The sequence below is a fragment of the Acinonyx jubatus genome, chromosome A1 (genome assembly GCF_027475565.1).
Source record: "Acinonyx jubatus isolate Ajub_Pintada_27869175 chromosome A1, VMU_Ajub_asm_v1.0, whole genome shotgun sequence".
Classification (NCBI taxonomy): Eukaryota; Metazoa; Chordata; class Mammalia; order Carnivora; family Felidae; genus Acinonyx; species Acinonyx jubatus.
Genome location: NC_069380.1, coordinates 113999488 through 114013218, shown reverse-complemented (window position 1 = coordinate 114013218; position 13731 = coordinate 113999488). Strand labels below are relative to the sequence as shown.

The 13731-nt window shown below is 44.2% G+C and overlaps 1 protein-coding gene across 7 annotated transcripts in view; it reads left to right on the top strand.

The window, feature by feature from the left end:
- The window catches only part of SIL1 (SIL1 nucleotide exchange factor), a 285078-nt gene that overhangs the window by 110704 nt on the left and 160643 nt on the right, over positions 1-13731 (top strand). For 5 of the 7 annotated variants that reach the window (XM_053221646.1, XM_053221630.1, XM_053221633.1 and 2 more), the window contains one exon: positions 8695-8809. In XM_053221646.1, the coding sequence (XP_053077621.1) occupies positions 8735-8809 (75 nt within the window). In that variant the 5' untranslated portion in view covers positions 8695-8734. Of the gene's footprint in view, positions 1-5641; positions 5667-5826; positions 5945-8694; positions 8810-13731 lie in introns of those variants that run through there. The other 2 variants (XM_053221652.1, XM_027076580.2) reach the window with 2 other exon arrangements.

Below are 13731 nucleotides of genomic sequence, written 5' to 3'. Positions count from 1 at the left end.
TAAGTAAAATGAGTCCAGTTTCTGTGGCTGATTCATAGATCACTGGAAAGGCAGCGTGGTCTATGGAAGGAGGATGGGTTCTGGGCCAGATTGGCTTTGAATCCTGACTACCACTCTGGCTGCATGAACTTGGGCAAAATACTTAACCTCTCTGAATTTCAGTCCCCTCCTGGGCAGAATGAGAACCTTGTCAAATGGTTGTTGTGAAGAGTAAATGAGCTTAGAACTTTGCTTGGAGCATAGCAAGTAATCTATAAATGTTGACTGTAATTGCTCTTAGACAAAATTTATTTTCCTGTGGATGGTCCAGATACTGATTTGAATCCTAGGGGATGTGGTGTCATTGGGGTATTTCTCTCCATCCTGTATTACAAAGTGCAAGAACTAAAACTTCTGAGCAGTTTGGGGCATGGGAGAGTCAGAGAATGTGGAGTTGGGTCTGGTGGGAGTTTGTTCTTAAAGACTTTGCCTCCCTGCTCCCTCCTTCTGCTGGTGTGACTGTGCCTGTCTCTGTCCTGAAGACATGTGTGTTGGAGGGGGTAGCTCTCCACAATCACAGAAAACCAATGTATGGCATTAGAGGATCCATCTTTAGGACCGGACCACTGGAGCCAATTCTTTGTCTTCATTAAGAGACTCAAGTGATAATATTGAAAAAATTGGATTTAGAGAAGTGGCCCCAAATCTCCAAACTTCAATGGACCCACTCAAGCTTTCAAAGCAGTCTACCTTTGTGCCTCTATTTCTTGTCTCATGTACCCTCTTTTGAAGGGCCCTCTGGTGGCCTTATTGCCAAACCCAGTGGATCTTCTCATCCACATTCTTTTTTATTTAAAAAATTTTTTTTTGCAGGGGCGCCTGGGTGGCTCAGTCGGTTAAAGCGTCCGACTTTGGCTCAGGTCATGATCTCGCGGTCCGTGAGTTCGAGCCCCGCGTCGGGCTCTGTGCTGACAGCTCAGAGCCTGGAGCCTGTTTCAGATTCTGTGTCTCTCTCTCTCTCTGACTCTCCCCTGTTCATGCTCTCTCTCTGTCTCAAAAATAAATAAATGTTAAAAAAAAATAAAAAAAAATTAAAGAATTAAAAAAAAAATAAAATTTTTTTTTGCAGCAGGGGCAGGAAAGACAGAGAATCTCAAGCAGGCTTTATGCATAATGTGGAGCCCGATGTGGGGTTCGATCCCACAACCCTGGGATCATGATCTGAGCCAAAATCCAGAGACAGACGATCAACCTGCTAAGCCACTCAGGTGCCCCTCTCATCCTTACTCTGACTGATCTCTTGACATCATTGCCTGGAACTTGATTTTCTCAGGATTCTCTCCTCTGTTGACCTTTGTGATTCTGTACCATTGTCCTCGTTCCTTGTTTGATTGCCTTGCTTGCTTTTTTCTTTTCCTATATTCCAGCCATGACTTGAAGATTATTCTTGCTCTTTATTTCTCTCTGGGTTTCTCCCTAAGACAGGGAGTCTATTCTTGTTGCTTTGCTTATTGCCTCTGTGCTGATGGCACCAACATTCTTACCCTGCCCTAACCTTCTCTGCCTCTTTGTATTCAATAGGTGTGAAGTTACCAGAGGCTTCGTGGATCCACTGAAAAGCTCCATGCCAGAAGGCATTGAACTGTGGTTATTAATGTAGCTATCAAGTGCCCTCACTGTTGTTTAGATCTTTAGCAGTCCAAATGGAGATTGGGTCTTAAAACGCTTTTCTAGCATTTAGTTTTTTGATAGCCTTGTTTGAGTCAGGATAGGTCTAGAGAGGGCCGACCTGGGCTCCCATTTGCTTTGTCCCTTTTGCTTTTGCTCTCTTTCTGCTTGTCTTTTGATTTCTTTTAGCTGGAGCCACTGTCTTTTGTCTCTGAGATTGCAGTTTTTTGCTAATATGCTTAGCCACCTTCTTAAAGATCTGTTTCCTTGCCTACTAAGGTAGGGATGGGAGTTGTTATGTCTCTCACCTTTTGGAGTGCAGAGTATCAAGAATGCCCCCTTCCTATTTCTTCCCATGTTGTCCTCCTCCCAGGGCTCTAGTCCCCACTGGGCTCATGGAATTCTTGGCTCTATGTGCTCTCAGGTGCGGCCAGCACTGTCCTTATATTGCTACTGGAAAAGCCTCTCTTGGGCTCTCTTTTGAAGGCATGTGCATGAGTGGATTTTGGCTTTGTAGCTGTCTGTTCAGGCAGAGGCTTAGGTTTCTTGTGAACTTTCTACCTCCAACAGCCTCCTCTAGTTAATTTCCTTCTTGAGTCTGTTGAGAGCAGTCTGTATTTGCTCAGCCCTAGGCATGACCTCAATATTTGGGACAGATACTGTCCCCACTACACAAATGGTCAGTGGGTAAGGATGTTCCATGTCCAGCCTCCCAGCCAGTAATGGACTTAGTTATGGGATTAGAAGCCGCATTTCTTTTGTTGTTCATAGGCTCTTTGGATTTAATTGCTGTTTTCCTCCTGACTTGCTGTGTAGTTTATGGCTTAGGGGGAAAGAGACTGTTTGCCTGACTATTCCAAATTTATTTCTTTTGTCCTTTAAATTTTTCTTTAAAAATCCATTTCTTTTCCTAAGCGTTTGCACATTGTTTTCTCTTGTCAGGACTGTCCTTCCAGTGTCCTCTTTGCGTTGTTTCTTCAGCTTCGTATTTGCTCAGATTAGGCAGTGAGTTTGTTTGTGTAGAGGTGAGTGACCGTGTATGTGTATATGAGTTTGTGCAGCCCATAAATAGTAATGAATGTGTGTCTGTAGGAAGAGCTCATCCTCTAACCTTCAGTCTGTAAAGCAGAAGGTTGTTTTGACAGGTGTTCCTGCAGTTGGCAGTTCTGCATGATGGTGGCCTGGCTCTCTGGACACAAGTATGCTGGGAAAAGCATTGAGTGCGCTGGGTATGCCTTGGGGCTCAGCAGAAAACTGGCTTTCATCTCTCCTTTTTCAGCTGGGGGTGGGTGCTCTTCCAACATCTGTTTCCTTCACCTCTTGGGCGAAGATAGCCAAAGGAAAAAAAAAAAAAAAGGCTTTGGTCCTAAAGTTTGAGATATAGGGCCAGCTAAAGAATGTGTAGATTCTGTAAGCGGCAGAGCTCTGGAGAGTTGTACCAGGGTGCCTGGACTGGCTCTGATTGCCTGTGTGTCCAAGGGCAGGTCATCATCCCTACTCTAATGATAAGTAGGTGCCAGGTGCTTTGTTAAGCATTTTCCATATTTTTATTTAATCCTCTCTAACTCTTTGAAGTAGGAGCTCTTACTATGCCATTTTACAGATAAAGAAACTGAGGTCTGGTAAGTTGTATTCAAGATCACACAGCCAGGAATAGACAGAGCTAAGAAATGGCCTTCGATCATTCTGAATCTAAATTCATGTACTAGACTTTATATCCATGTTTTTATCTTTTTGCTTCAATTTCCTTCTTTTAAGATAGAAGTAGGAATTCTTGCCCTTTCACTTTTTTAGATTTGGAGAAACAAATACATGGACACAAACTGTAGGTTAAGAATGTGAGCATTTTATGAGGTGGAATTCAAAGTGCCCTCAGGCAGTTTGCTGACGTGACTCTGCCTGCCCAGGACACTTGTGACCTTTTCCTATTCTCACTCTTCTCTGGCCCTGAGACTGGAGAGCAGCCACTGTCCGTGGGGTCTGCCACCCATCTAAGAAGCTTTCAGAGATCCAGCACTCCCACTTCTCCTTTGGCTTCTTGCCATCCTCATCACATTCTTTTGTTTTCCTGCCTTGAGAGAAGATAGAAGTTACAGGAGGAGTCTTTTTTACCCAGGGCCTAGTCCTCTCCCCCAGTCCTATCTGAATTGAGTAGAGGACATGAGGCCCCAAGAGAGGCAAGGTCTAGAAAGTCGAAGGGCCTCCTCCTACCCATGCCGCAAGCATCTGCTCTGGGCTGCAGTAAGCTGATAATACAGATTGCTGGAGCATCTACCCTCAATTTACATAAAGGTACAGCCTACAGATGGCCAGTTTTGATGGAAAAAAATGGACATTTCATTTTTAGTCCTTATTATCTTCTTGTCCCAAAGCCCAAGGATACTTAAGGAAAGAGTAACTGCTGAAACACTGAAATGTGTTTCCCTTTCCCAGACTGAATGATGGTGTTTGAAGTCAGAAGAAGACCATAATGTGAAGACCTTGGTCTGTCTTCCAGTGAGAGCCAAGAATGACAGGAAGGTTTATTTTGCAGGGCGTACAGGGGCAGGTGATGAGGCAAATCCAGTGTTAGGGGTGGTAAGTAGGGTTTGGGAAGGGAACTAACATCAGCCCAAGTGTGCCACCTGGGCCTCAAAGGGATGCCATGACTTTGGCTTTACTTACGTTATTGTCTGAGGTTTTCTTTAGCTGCTGCTGCTGCCCAGATAGTTGCTTGTGATGTGGGATGTCAGCTGTCCTGGTAAAACACAGCTGTGTGCCACCTCTCTTTAGTCTGTTTCCACACTCCCCCACCCTCACCTTCAGCCTAAAGCCCAGAGAAAACTGCGTATTTTCTACTTGTTACTTGTTGAGTAAGGACCAAGACCAGGTGATGTGGCTGCAGGCCAGACTGCTTAGCAGGACACAGGATACCATCACTGATGCTTGTGTATGCCTGTATGTTGCAGAATTTGCACTTGCTCTTAGGGTACCCCTGCAAAGCCTGGGAAACTGTGACATATCTTTTTCCCAGCCTCACTCCTCCTGTCTCTCCTCAGGCACCTCCTCCCTGCAACATGTTCTGTGTCTTGGTGTTTCATGGAGAAATATATGGAAGCAGTAAATAGGTCAGGTGTGCAGTCCATGTGGAATTACTGGGGGGAGACGAAGGATCTATTTGTGAATCGATGTCTCATCCTTAGTATTGGCATAAAATGCTTTTGAGGGCATTAGTGTGTGTGCAGGAGATGGAGGCGGCTGGGAACCTTGTGGGAGCTGCCATTTCTCTCGCCACCTCCCCTGCCCCCTCCCCACGCATTCCCCTTCCCACTTCGGGGTGGGGGTGGGGTGGGGAAGCTGCTGTTTGTGTATCAGCTGCCCTCGACCTCTTTTTCTTCAGTCTCTTCTGGATTTCCTGCTCATTTGTCTTCTTTGCCCTTGACTAATTCATTCTCATTTATCTCTTCCTCCTCATCTTTTCCCCCAGCATCAATTCCAGTGTTTATCCCTGGCTGTGAGAAGGGAGTGTTGAAGTGTGTGTGTGTACATCTATGTGCACTTGAACACTATTCATGCAGGGAAAGGAAATCTGTGACTTTGGGGATAATCTTTGTTTTCTCTTACGGTTTATTTCCTGATAATGCACACTGCTTCCATTCTGTATTTTCCTTTCCCCCAAAGGCTGAGGATTAAGAAATGTATGGGGCATTACAGGAAGCTCCAGGGCTGTCTTTTCTTGGGACCCATCTCCCTGGGTCTTTCCAGCCCTTTCATTCCTGATGTGGAAGTTTCTGCTTGCTCCTTGTGCATGCTCACCAAGCCTGGCCACTGCCCCCTCCCCTGCCACGCACACTCAGGTATGGTCAGGCACCTGTCCAGAACCTAATGCTGTGTTGTGAACTCACTCCCCGTCTTTCCGTATGATTGGTGCCCCAGGGAAACAGGTTGCTGGGGAAAGCTCATGTGGCACTCAGCCGCTCCATTTTATCGACGAAAAAAGAGGGGAGAAGCTGGCAGAAAGCAAAGGCTTTTGCTGCTGGGTGAGTGTAGCAGCTATTTTTAGTGCCCAAGCCTTTGCTTTTCCATTTGGCTATGCTTTTTTAGCACAGTGCCGGTCCAGCAGGGCTGTTTTACTTTATGGTTCCAGATGTCCTTAGGGAAAGTTTCCGTCTGCCTCTGAGAAGGTGTGGGCTGGGCAAGTCGGTAATAACTTCTGACAGTGGGTTCAGGTAGGACTTTGGGTCCCACTGCAGTCATGTTAAAGGACCAATATCTTGAGGTGGAGCACGTAGTGGGGCAGGAATAGGAAAGAGAAAAGGTAAGCACCATAATCTTCAGAGATATTCCCCTATAACTGATACAGTTAAGCTTTTTTTTATTAAAAAAAAATTTTTTTTTAACGTTTATTTATTTTTGAGACAGAAAGAGACAGAGCATGAACAGGGGAGGGTCAGAGAGAGGGAGACACAGAATCTGAAACAGGTTCCAGGCTCTGAGCTGTCAGCACAGAGCCCGACGCGGGGCTCAAACTCACGGACTGCGAGATCATGACCTGAGCTGAAGTCGGCCGCTTAACCGACTGAGCCACCCAGGCGCCCCAGTTAAGCTTTTTTTGAATCCATGGCCTAATGAGATACATTAGGGCTGAGTGATCAACATTCAAACCTTTTATAAGGGCTTGAAGTAATGCTGACATGTTTTGACTTTTTCTTTTTTCTTTTTCTTTTTTTTTTTTTTTTTGAGACAGAGAGAGACAGAGCATGAGCAGGGGAGGGGCAGAGAGAGAGGGAGACACAGAATCTGAAGCAGGCTCCAGGCTCTGAGCTGTCAGCACAGAGCCCGACGCGGGGCTCGAACTCAAGGAGTGTGAGATCATGACCTGAGCCGAAGTCGGACGCTTGACCGACTGAGCCACCCAGGCACCCCTGTTCTGACTTTTTCTAAGGCTTCTTAAAATTTTTAGCTTGTTTTATTTCTCTTTCTGCCTTTCCTTCCTAGGTCATTTGCCAGTTTTTTTTTTTTTTTTTAAAGTACACGTGTTTCTCTTTAAGATTTCATTTAAATTCCCATTAGTTAACCTACAGTGTAATAATGAGTTTCAGTTATACTATATAGTGGTTCAGCAATTTGGATTAAGTTCTCTTGACTGCCACTCTAGTTTACTGACCAAAACTGTTGTACCAAGAAACTCTGTACCCATTAAGTAGTAACTCCCCTGGCAATCTATAATCTACTTTCTGTCTCTGTGAGTTTGCTATTCAAAAAAATTCATTTGAATAGAATCATACAATATCTGTTCTTTTGTGTCTTGCTTATTTCACTTGGCATAATGTTTTCAAGGCTCATTCATGTTGAAGCATGTATCAGAATTGCATTCTTTTTATGGCTGAATAATATTCCATTGTATGTATACACAACACTTTAAAAATATCCATTGATCTGTTGATGGATATTGGGGTTGTTTCCACCTTTTGGCTATTGTGAATAATGCTGCTGGGAACATTTGCATGGAAGTATCTGTTTGAATCACTATTTTCAGAACTGTTGGGTAGAATAAATACCTAGGGGTAGAATTTCTGGATCTTAAGGTAATTCTGTGTTTTGCTTTTTGAGGAACTGCTAAACTGTGTCCCACAGCAGCTGTACCATTTTGCATTACCACCACTAATGTATGAGGTGTTCCAGTTTGTCTACATCCTTGCTAATATTTGTTATTTTCTTTTTAAAAAAATTATAGCCGTCATTGTTGTTTATGTATCTGGTTATTAAACCCTATCAAAGAGAGGTGATTTGCAAATATTTTCTCCCATTTTGTTGGCTGTCTTTTCAATCTCTTCATAAGGTCCTTTGAGGCACAAAAGTTTTCACATATTGATGGAGTTTAATTTAGTTATTTTTTTTAAATCACCTGTTGTCTTGGTGTCATTTTTGAGACACTACTACCAAATATAAGGTTATGAAGATTTCCTCTATATTTTCTTGTAAAAGTTTAGCTTTTAAATTTAGGTCTTAGATACATTTTGAGTTAAGTTTTGTACATGACAAAAGGGTAGATTCCATCTCATTTTCTGCATGTGGCTATTCAGTTGTCCCAGAATAGTTGGTTGAAGAGACTATTTTTTCCCCATTGAATGGTATTGGCACCCTGTTGAAAATCATTTGAGTACACATGATTATTTCTGGGTCCTCAGTTCTATTCCAATGGTCTTTACATCTGTCCCTTATGCCAGTACCACACTGTTTTGATTACTATTGCTTTGTAATAAGTTTTGAATTCAGGAAGTATGAGTCTTCCAACTTGGTTCTTTTTTTCCTACATCTTTGGGTCTACTTTGGGTCCCTTGAAATTCCTTATGTATTTAAAGAAGGGTTTCTCCATTTTTGTAACAGCCTTGGTATTTTGATAGGGATTGCATTGAATCTGCATATTGCTTTGGGTAATATTGTCATCTTAACAATATTAAGTCTCTAATCCATGAACATGGGATATCCTTTTATCCTTTTGTTTTGATTTTAACAGCTACTAGGGCCTGTACTTCGGATAGTTGGGCCATTTGAAAAGTGATGTGTAAGACTTCATGGCTTGGGAATATGGAACTTTGCTGGTTGATGGGATACTGATGGCATCTGTTTTCAGACGTAATAGTGAGCATGGTTTAGAAGTGAACGGTTATGATGACTTATGAGGATTTGGACCCATGTGTCTTGATACACAAATCAATTGGTTAGTTTATTTCTCTCCTTATCATAGCCAATATCACCCTGTACAACCTGACAATAAGTTGATAGTGAGGAAGGAAGGGACCCCAACTGTTGTATCTCACGTGAGAGTCTTGCTTGGCTCTCTGCTTCCAACCAAGGCATATCTGGTCATGAGTGGCTGGACTCCTTATGGTAGCTGGAAGCTTCCTTTAGATCTTCTCCTGTGGTAGAAGGAAGACCTTTGATATATCTGTGCAGGAAATGTCTGATATCCATTGAACACATGACATCATTGGAATCACATTGCTGGGGGATCAGGCACCAGCTTCCTGTTTACCTTCTGTCTTCTTTGTTTACATTCCTCAGGTCTCTAACTGTGCCTCCCCAGGGCCTGCCCCCTTCTAGGATGGCTCTTCTGGGAATGCTGCTCGGGCTGCTGATGGCTTCCTGCTTCACCTTCTGCCTCAGTCATCAGAACCCGGTAAATTTCTTAACACAAATAGAAGAATCCCTGTAGGCTCCAAGAAAGCCTCCATGCCACCAAGGCTTTTGTGGGAGTAGGGTGAGCTTTTATTTTTCTTACAGGAATGTGGTTAGCACTGGGTCAAGGAGTATGTGTACTCTCCTCCCCACCCCACTGAGTCCTCTGGCCTCTGTTTAAAGCTCATAGCATAGGGGCACCTGGGTGTCTCAGTCGGTTAAGTGTCCGACTCCTGGTTTTGGCTGAGATCATGATCCCCGTATCATTAGTTTGAGCTCTGGGTCTGGCTCTGTGCTCACAGCGTGGAGCCTGCTTGGGATTCTCTCTGTTCCCCTTTCTCTCTGCCCCTCACCCACTCTCATGCCCATGCACACTTTGTCTCAAAAGAAAGGAAGGAAGGAAGCTCATGGCATAGTTTCCCTTTGGAGAAAATAGGATGATGATATGGTAATACTGATAATGTTGATGAGGTTATCATGTACCAATTATTTTAGTAAGTGCTTTATATGTATTCTCATTTAATCCCTCCAAAACCCCTAAGAAGTGAACAACTACAGTTATTATCCCTCATTTTCAGAAGGAGACTGAGGCTCAGAGACATTAAGTAACTTGGCCAGAATCATTCAGCCAGTTTGTGGCAGAGTTGGGAAAATCAGAATTCTCCCCAGGAGCTGGTTGCCTGTGTGGTGAGCACTCAGTAAGACTCAGCTTCTTCCTCTACTCCTGTCTTCCTTGTGCTTTTTCCATCTGTCTCTGTCTCTCCATTCTCTTTTCCTCTGTCCTTTTTCTTCCTCTTCTTTTTAAGCCTCTCTTCATTAACCTAGACCTCACTGCTTAGGCTTTCTGTCACTGTCACAGGCAGGAGTAGAATGACCAAGAAAGCCCTGAGCTTGGCCTGGCTGCAGCATGCTAAGACTCCGGGCCCCGTTTGCCTGGCTGGCCCCAGCAGTAAGCTGACCTTCACCAGCTCCCAGTGTCTCCTCTTTGCTTTCCCTTGAGAAGCCTTGACTGTCAGCTTTCTGACAGTTTCCCCTTCCCCTGGCCACCTTCCTCAACCCCAGGGTCTCCTGCTAAATGTTGGGTAAGTGTTGAAGGCTTTGGAGTGGAGGGCCTTGAAGTGCAAATGACAATTGTGATGAATTTAATAGCAATGCAGCTCAGCTGAGGTTTACCTCTGGCTCATGGCAAGCTTCCACCTTCTCTCTGAAGTCATTTGTTTTTTCTCTGCCTTTCTGCTCACTTTGTGGAGCAGAAGAGGAAGTACAGTTAGGAGTCACGAATCCTTTTGAGCTTTTAATGTTCTCTAAGATCTTACTGGTGCTAGTTTTTTTTGGCCTTTTCCTCAAGGATAATGAGGATGAGATTCCATTGGCCCCTGAGGGTGGGACTGGCCACAGCCTGAGTTAGGGGCTGTCTTTGTCATAGCCTAGACCAGAAAAGCACCCAAGTGTCTGGAGGGATCAGGGCTGTGTACTCCCCTCCCTCCCTGCCCCTGCTCAACCTGCAGCTCATGAGGATCCGGTGCTTCCCATGATGAGCTTTAGCAGATGCACAATTAACAAAAACGTGCTGATGAATTTGCTTAAGGACTGTGTGTTAGTAAGTCCCTTTTGGATAATAGTCCAACCAAATAGATGAGCTTTCAGAGCCATAATTATTCTGGCCCATTTATATTAGCTCTATTGAGTCTAGTCTCAGAAAAATGTTAATACTGACTTTCATCAACAGAAGCTACTTTTATCCTTATGTCTGTTCCTAAGCTGTATCCATTTGTCATAATCTTTCATCATGTGCTAAGCACAAGTAGGAGTTGAAGCATCTTTTCTCTCATACCGTAAAAATTGCTGCCCTGTTGGCATTTAAAATCCAAATTATGCAGTCAGCCACTTTCACAACAGTGAAAATGGGTGGTGGGGTAGCTGGGGGTGTTTATGATCCTTTATTCAGAGCCTTGAGTCCAGGCAAGAGGTCCTGGTGGCCTGGAATTGTCCTCTCCAAAGGCATTTGTACAGGTTAATGGCTACCCAGGAAAGATTGTGTGTATCAGGGTACGATCTTCTGCTGTGATACCTCCCTGAGATGCCACAACTTAGGAGCAGTGTGGATGCTGAAGGGATGGGGTTGTATAGTATACTGGCCTTCAAAAAGTAGTGAGTATGAAGGAGGTAGTGGAATCCAGTGGAAGGAGCACAGACCATTGGTAAGTGGCACCCCCTACTTTGGCAATTTGGCCATTTCTGAGCTTTGTTTTCTCATCCGTAAAATAGGGTTGATACTTCCCTCTTAAGATTTTAATGTAGATTATGCATGATTTGTATGTATATATAAAAATATATATGAAGCACCTAGCTTTGGGACTGGCAGAGTATGGTCAATAAATGTCAGCTGTTATTTTCAGTAAAAGGGTGTCTGCTTTTATGGTTTAATATAGGGCTTTGTTAGTCAGGGTCCTAGCCCAAAATATTGCCATGGCAGTCTGTCTTTGTCACAGCGTCTGTCAGCTTACCATTAGAGAGATTCATTCATTCTCCTGGATCTTGAAGGCTTTGGTCTTTAAGAATCTCTTACTCAGATACAAGTGCAAGGAAGTGAGACATGGTAAGCTGTTGTCAGCTAACACCTTAGCTGGATTTCTTGCCAGTCAGTTGAGAGGAGATTGGTATTTGGAGTGATGGTGGCAGGGAAAAGAGTGCTGAGGTTTCAGTATGGAAGGGAGCCCTGAGAAGCCAGCTGAGAGGGCACCAGAACATGGGGGGTTTACTTGTTGACCAAGGGCTGGCTGGCTTCTCTTACCCCTTGGTCTTTATCTGCTGTTGACAACCCTTCCCGGGCAGAGAGAGGCTAGTCTTGCTTGTCCTTTCTCTGGGACTGTGGTTTGTTACTTGGACCGTGAAAGCCTTCCCTTCCCCCTGAGGGGGTGGGGGTGGTGGGGGTGTGTGCTGGTAGATGTGCTAAGGTGATCTCAGTGTGCCCTTCCCCCCCCGCCCCTTCATTCCCTCAGTATGCAGGGCATAGCCATTAGGACACATAACTAAGAACAGAAACACAGAAGTGAGTCAAAATTCATGCATGGGCTTTGGAGACAGGCAGGCCTGGACTTAAATTTTTGTCTGCTTTTCTCAGCAGTGTGATTTTTGCTCAGGCCCGATACCTGTCCTCATCTATAAAATGGGAATAAAATTTGTGCTCCACAGATGAAACTTGGGTGAGTTGTGAGGCATGGAAGGCACTTTAGCCCAGAGCTACAAATGGTAGTTGCTGTTACCATTACAGTCTCATCCCCATGATGCTGCTTTTCCTCAAAACCTTTCCTGGAATGCCCCTTTTGAACTGACTCCCTCAGTGCTTGTCAGATGTGATTTGGGCAAACAGTGCCAAGTTGCTCAGAGTTAGATTTGGTGAATAGGGTGAGCTGATCACAGGAGCACCAATTTTTTATCACCCCTACTAAAAACAGATTTGTACTATAAAATAATGGCAGATTGTGTGTATCTGTGTGTGTGTGTGTCGCTTAAAATCTGGTTCAAAGGTGACACCAACCGGAAGGTCAGAAAACATTTTCAGCAGTGGTGGGATTACTGTGAAAGTATTTAGCCTCCCTAGAGCCTGAGGCATGCGGCTCAGTGGTTCATCGGTCTCCATCTTGAATCTATTAATGTTGAAAGAAATGTGGAAAAAGAGAATGAACACTCCCCCAGCCTAGTGTTTGAAGGGTTTTCTGCCATGTTTTCATCATTCCCATTCCTATTGCCTCTTACTGCTTCTCTTAGTGACAAGGATTTGGTTGCTTGCTTACAGCTATACCTGCCAGCAGTTACCTGACTAATAGACTAAAGCAAGAGTTGCAATTTAAAGCTTAAAGAGGTTTAGTTTGGCCGTCTTAGTGTTCTAAAATACAAAAATTTTATGTAAAAATCATCTGTTTTTCTGTTTTCTCTTTTTCATGGCAGTGGTGGACCAGCTGAGTAGCAGCTGCGTTCCTTAGTCAAGGCAGGAGGGCTCCAGTTTTCACAGCCCCCCAACAACCTGTTGTTTTACTGCTGGCCCTACCTGGCCCCTGGAGGCATTTGACCCCCATACTTCTGAGGTAATAAATTCTATTTATATTCTCCTAGTCCCATGGTCTAGTGTGTGGTGATTATGGCAGAGACTGGCCAGCATGGCTCGGCCCTGGATTACATGGGTTTTGAGTATTTGTAGACAAGGTATTCTTTGTTCTGCAATGTGGGGCTAGTGCCTGGGTTCTAGTACACGTGGCTACTTTGGGCTTTCCTCAGTCCAAGGCCTCCAGAAGACATACCTGCCTGTGGGACAGGGTCATTTCTTCATTCCTTTGTTCTTGGATTACAAACTTAGTCCTTTGCTGGGCATTGGGGTACATTGGTGAAAGAGACTCACATAGAGGCTGCTCTTAGGAAATCTGGCTTTAGGCCAGTGTCTCCTGCCACTCTGTCTTTCCTTTAGTTTCCCAAGTATGTCTACTCTTCTCCTAGCTTTCTTTTGAGCTCAGATCTGTGCAAGCTTCAAGTTGAAGGTAGGAGGCATTTGACAGCCAGGCTGCACAGGTGAGACCACAACCAAAACCTGACCTGCCTGAATAATGTCACAGTGTGTAGTCACTGTTGGATGTCATAGTACAGACTCATCCAACCTGGAACCTGTGATGGTCTTTACATGTAGTAAGAGTAATTGCCACCATGTATCTGGGGTCTAGTGGTTTACAAGATAGTTCCTCATCTAATGTATGAGTTAGATGTCGTTAGTATTTCTGCTTTACAAATGTGGAAATAGGCTTAGAAAATTAAGTAACTTTCTGGGAGTCACAATAAACTGGGATTCAAACTTCAGGTTATCTGATGTGGAGCTTAAGTTCTTAAGTCCTATTGCTGTAGTCTTGGCCTCTCATTACTTGGTATATGATT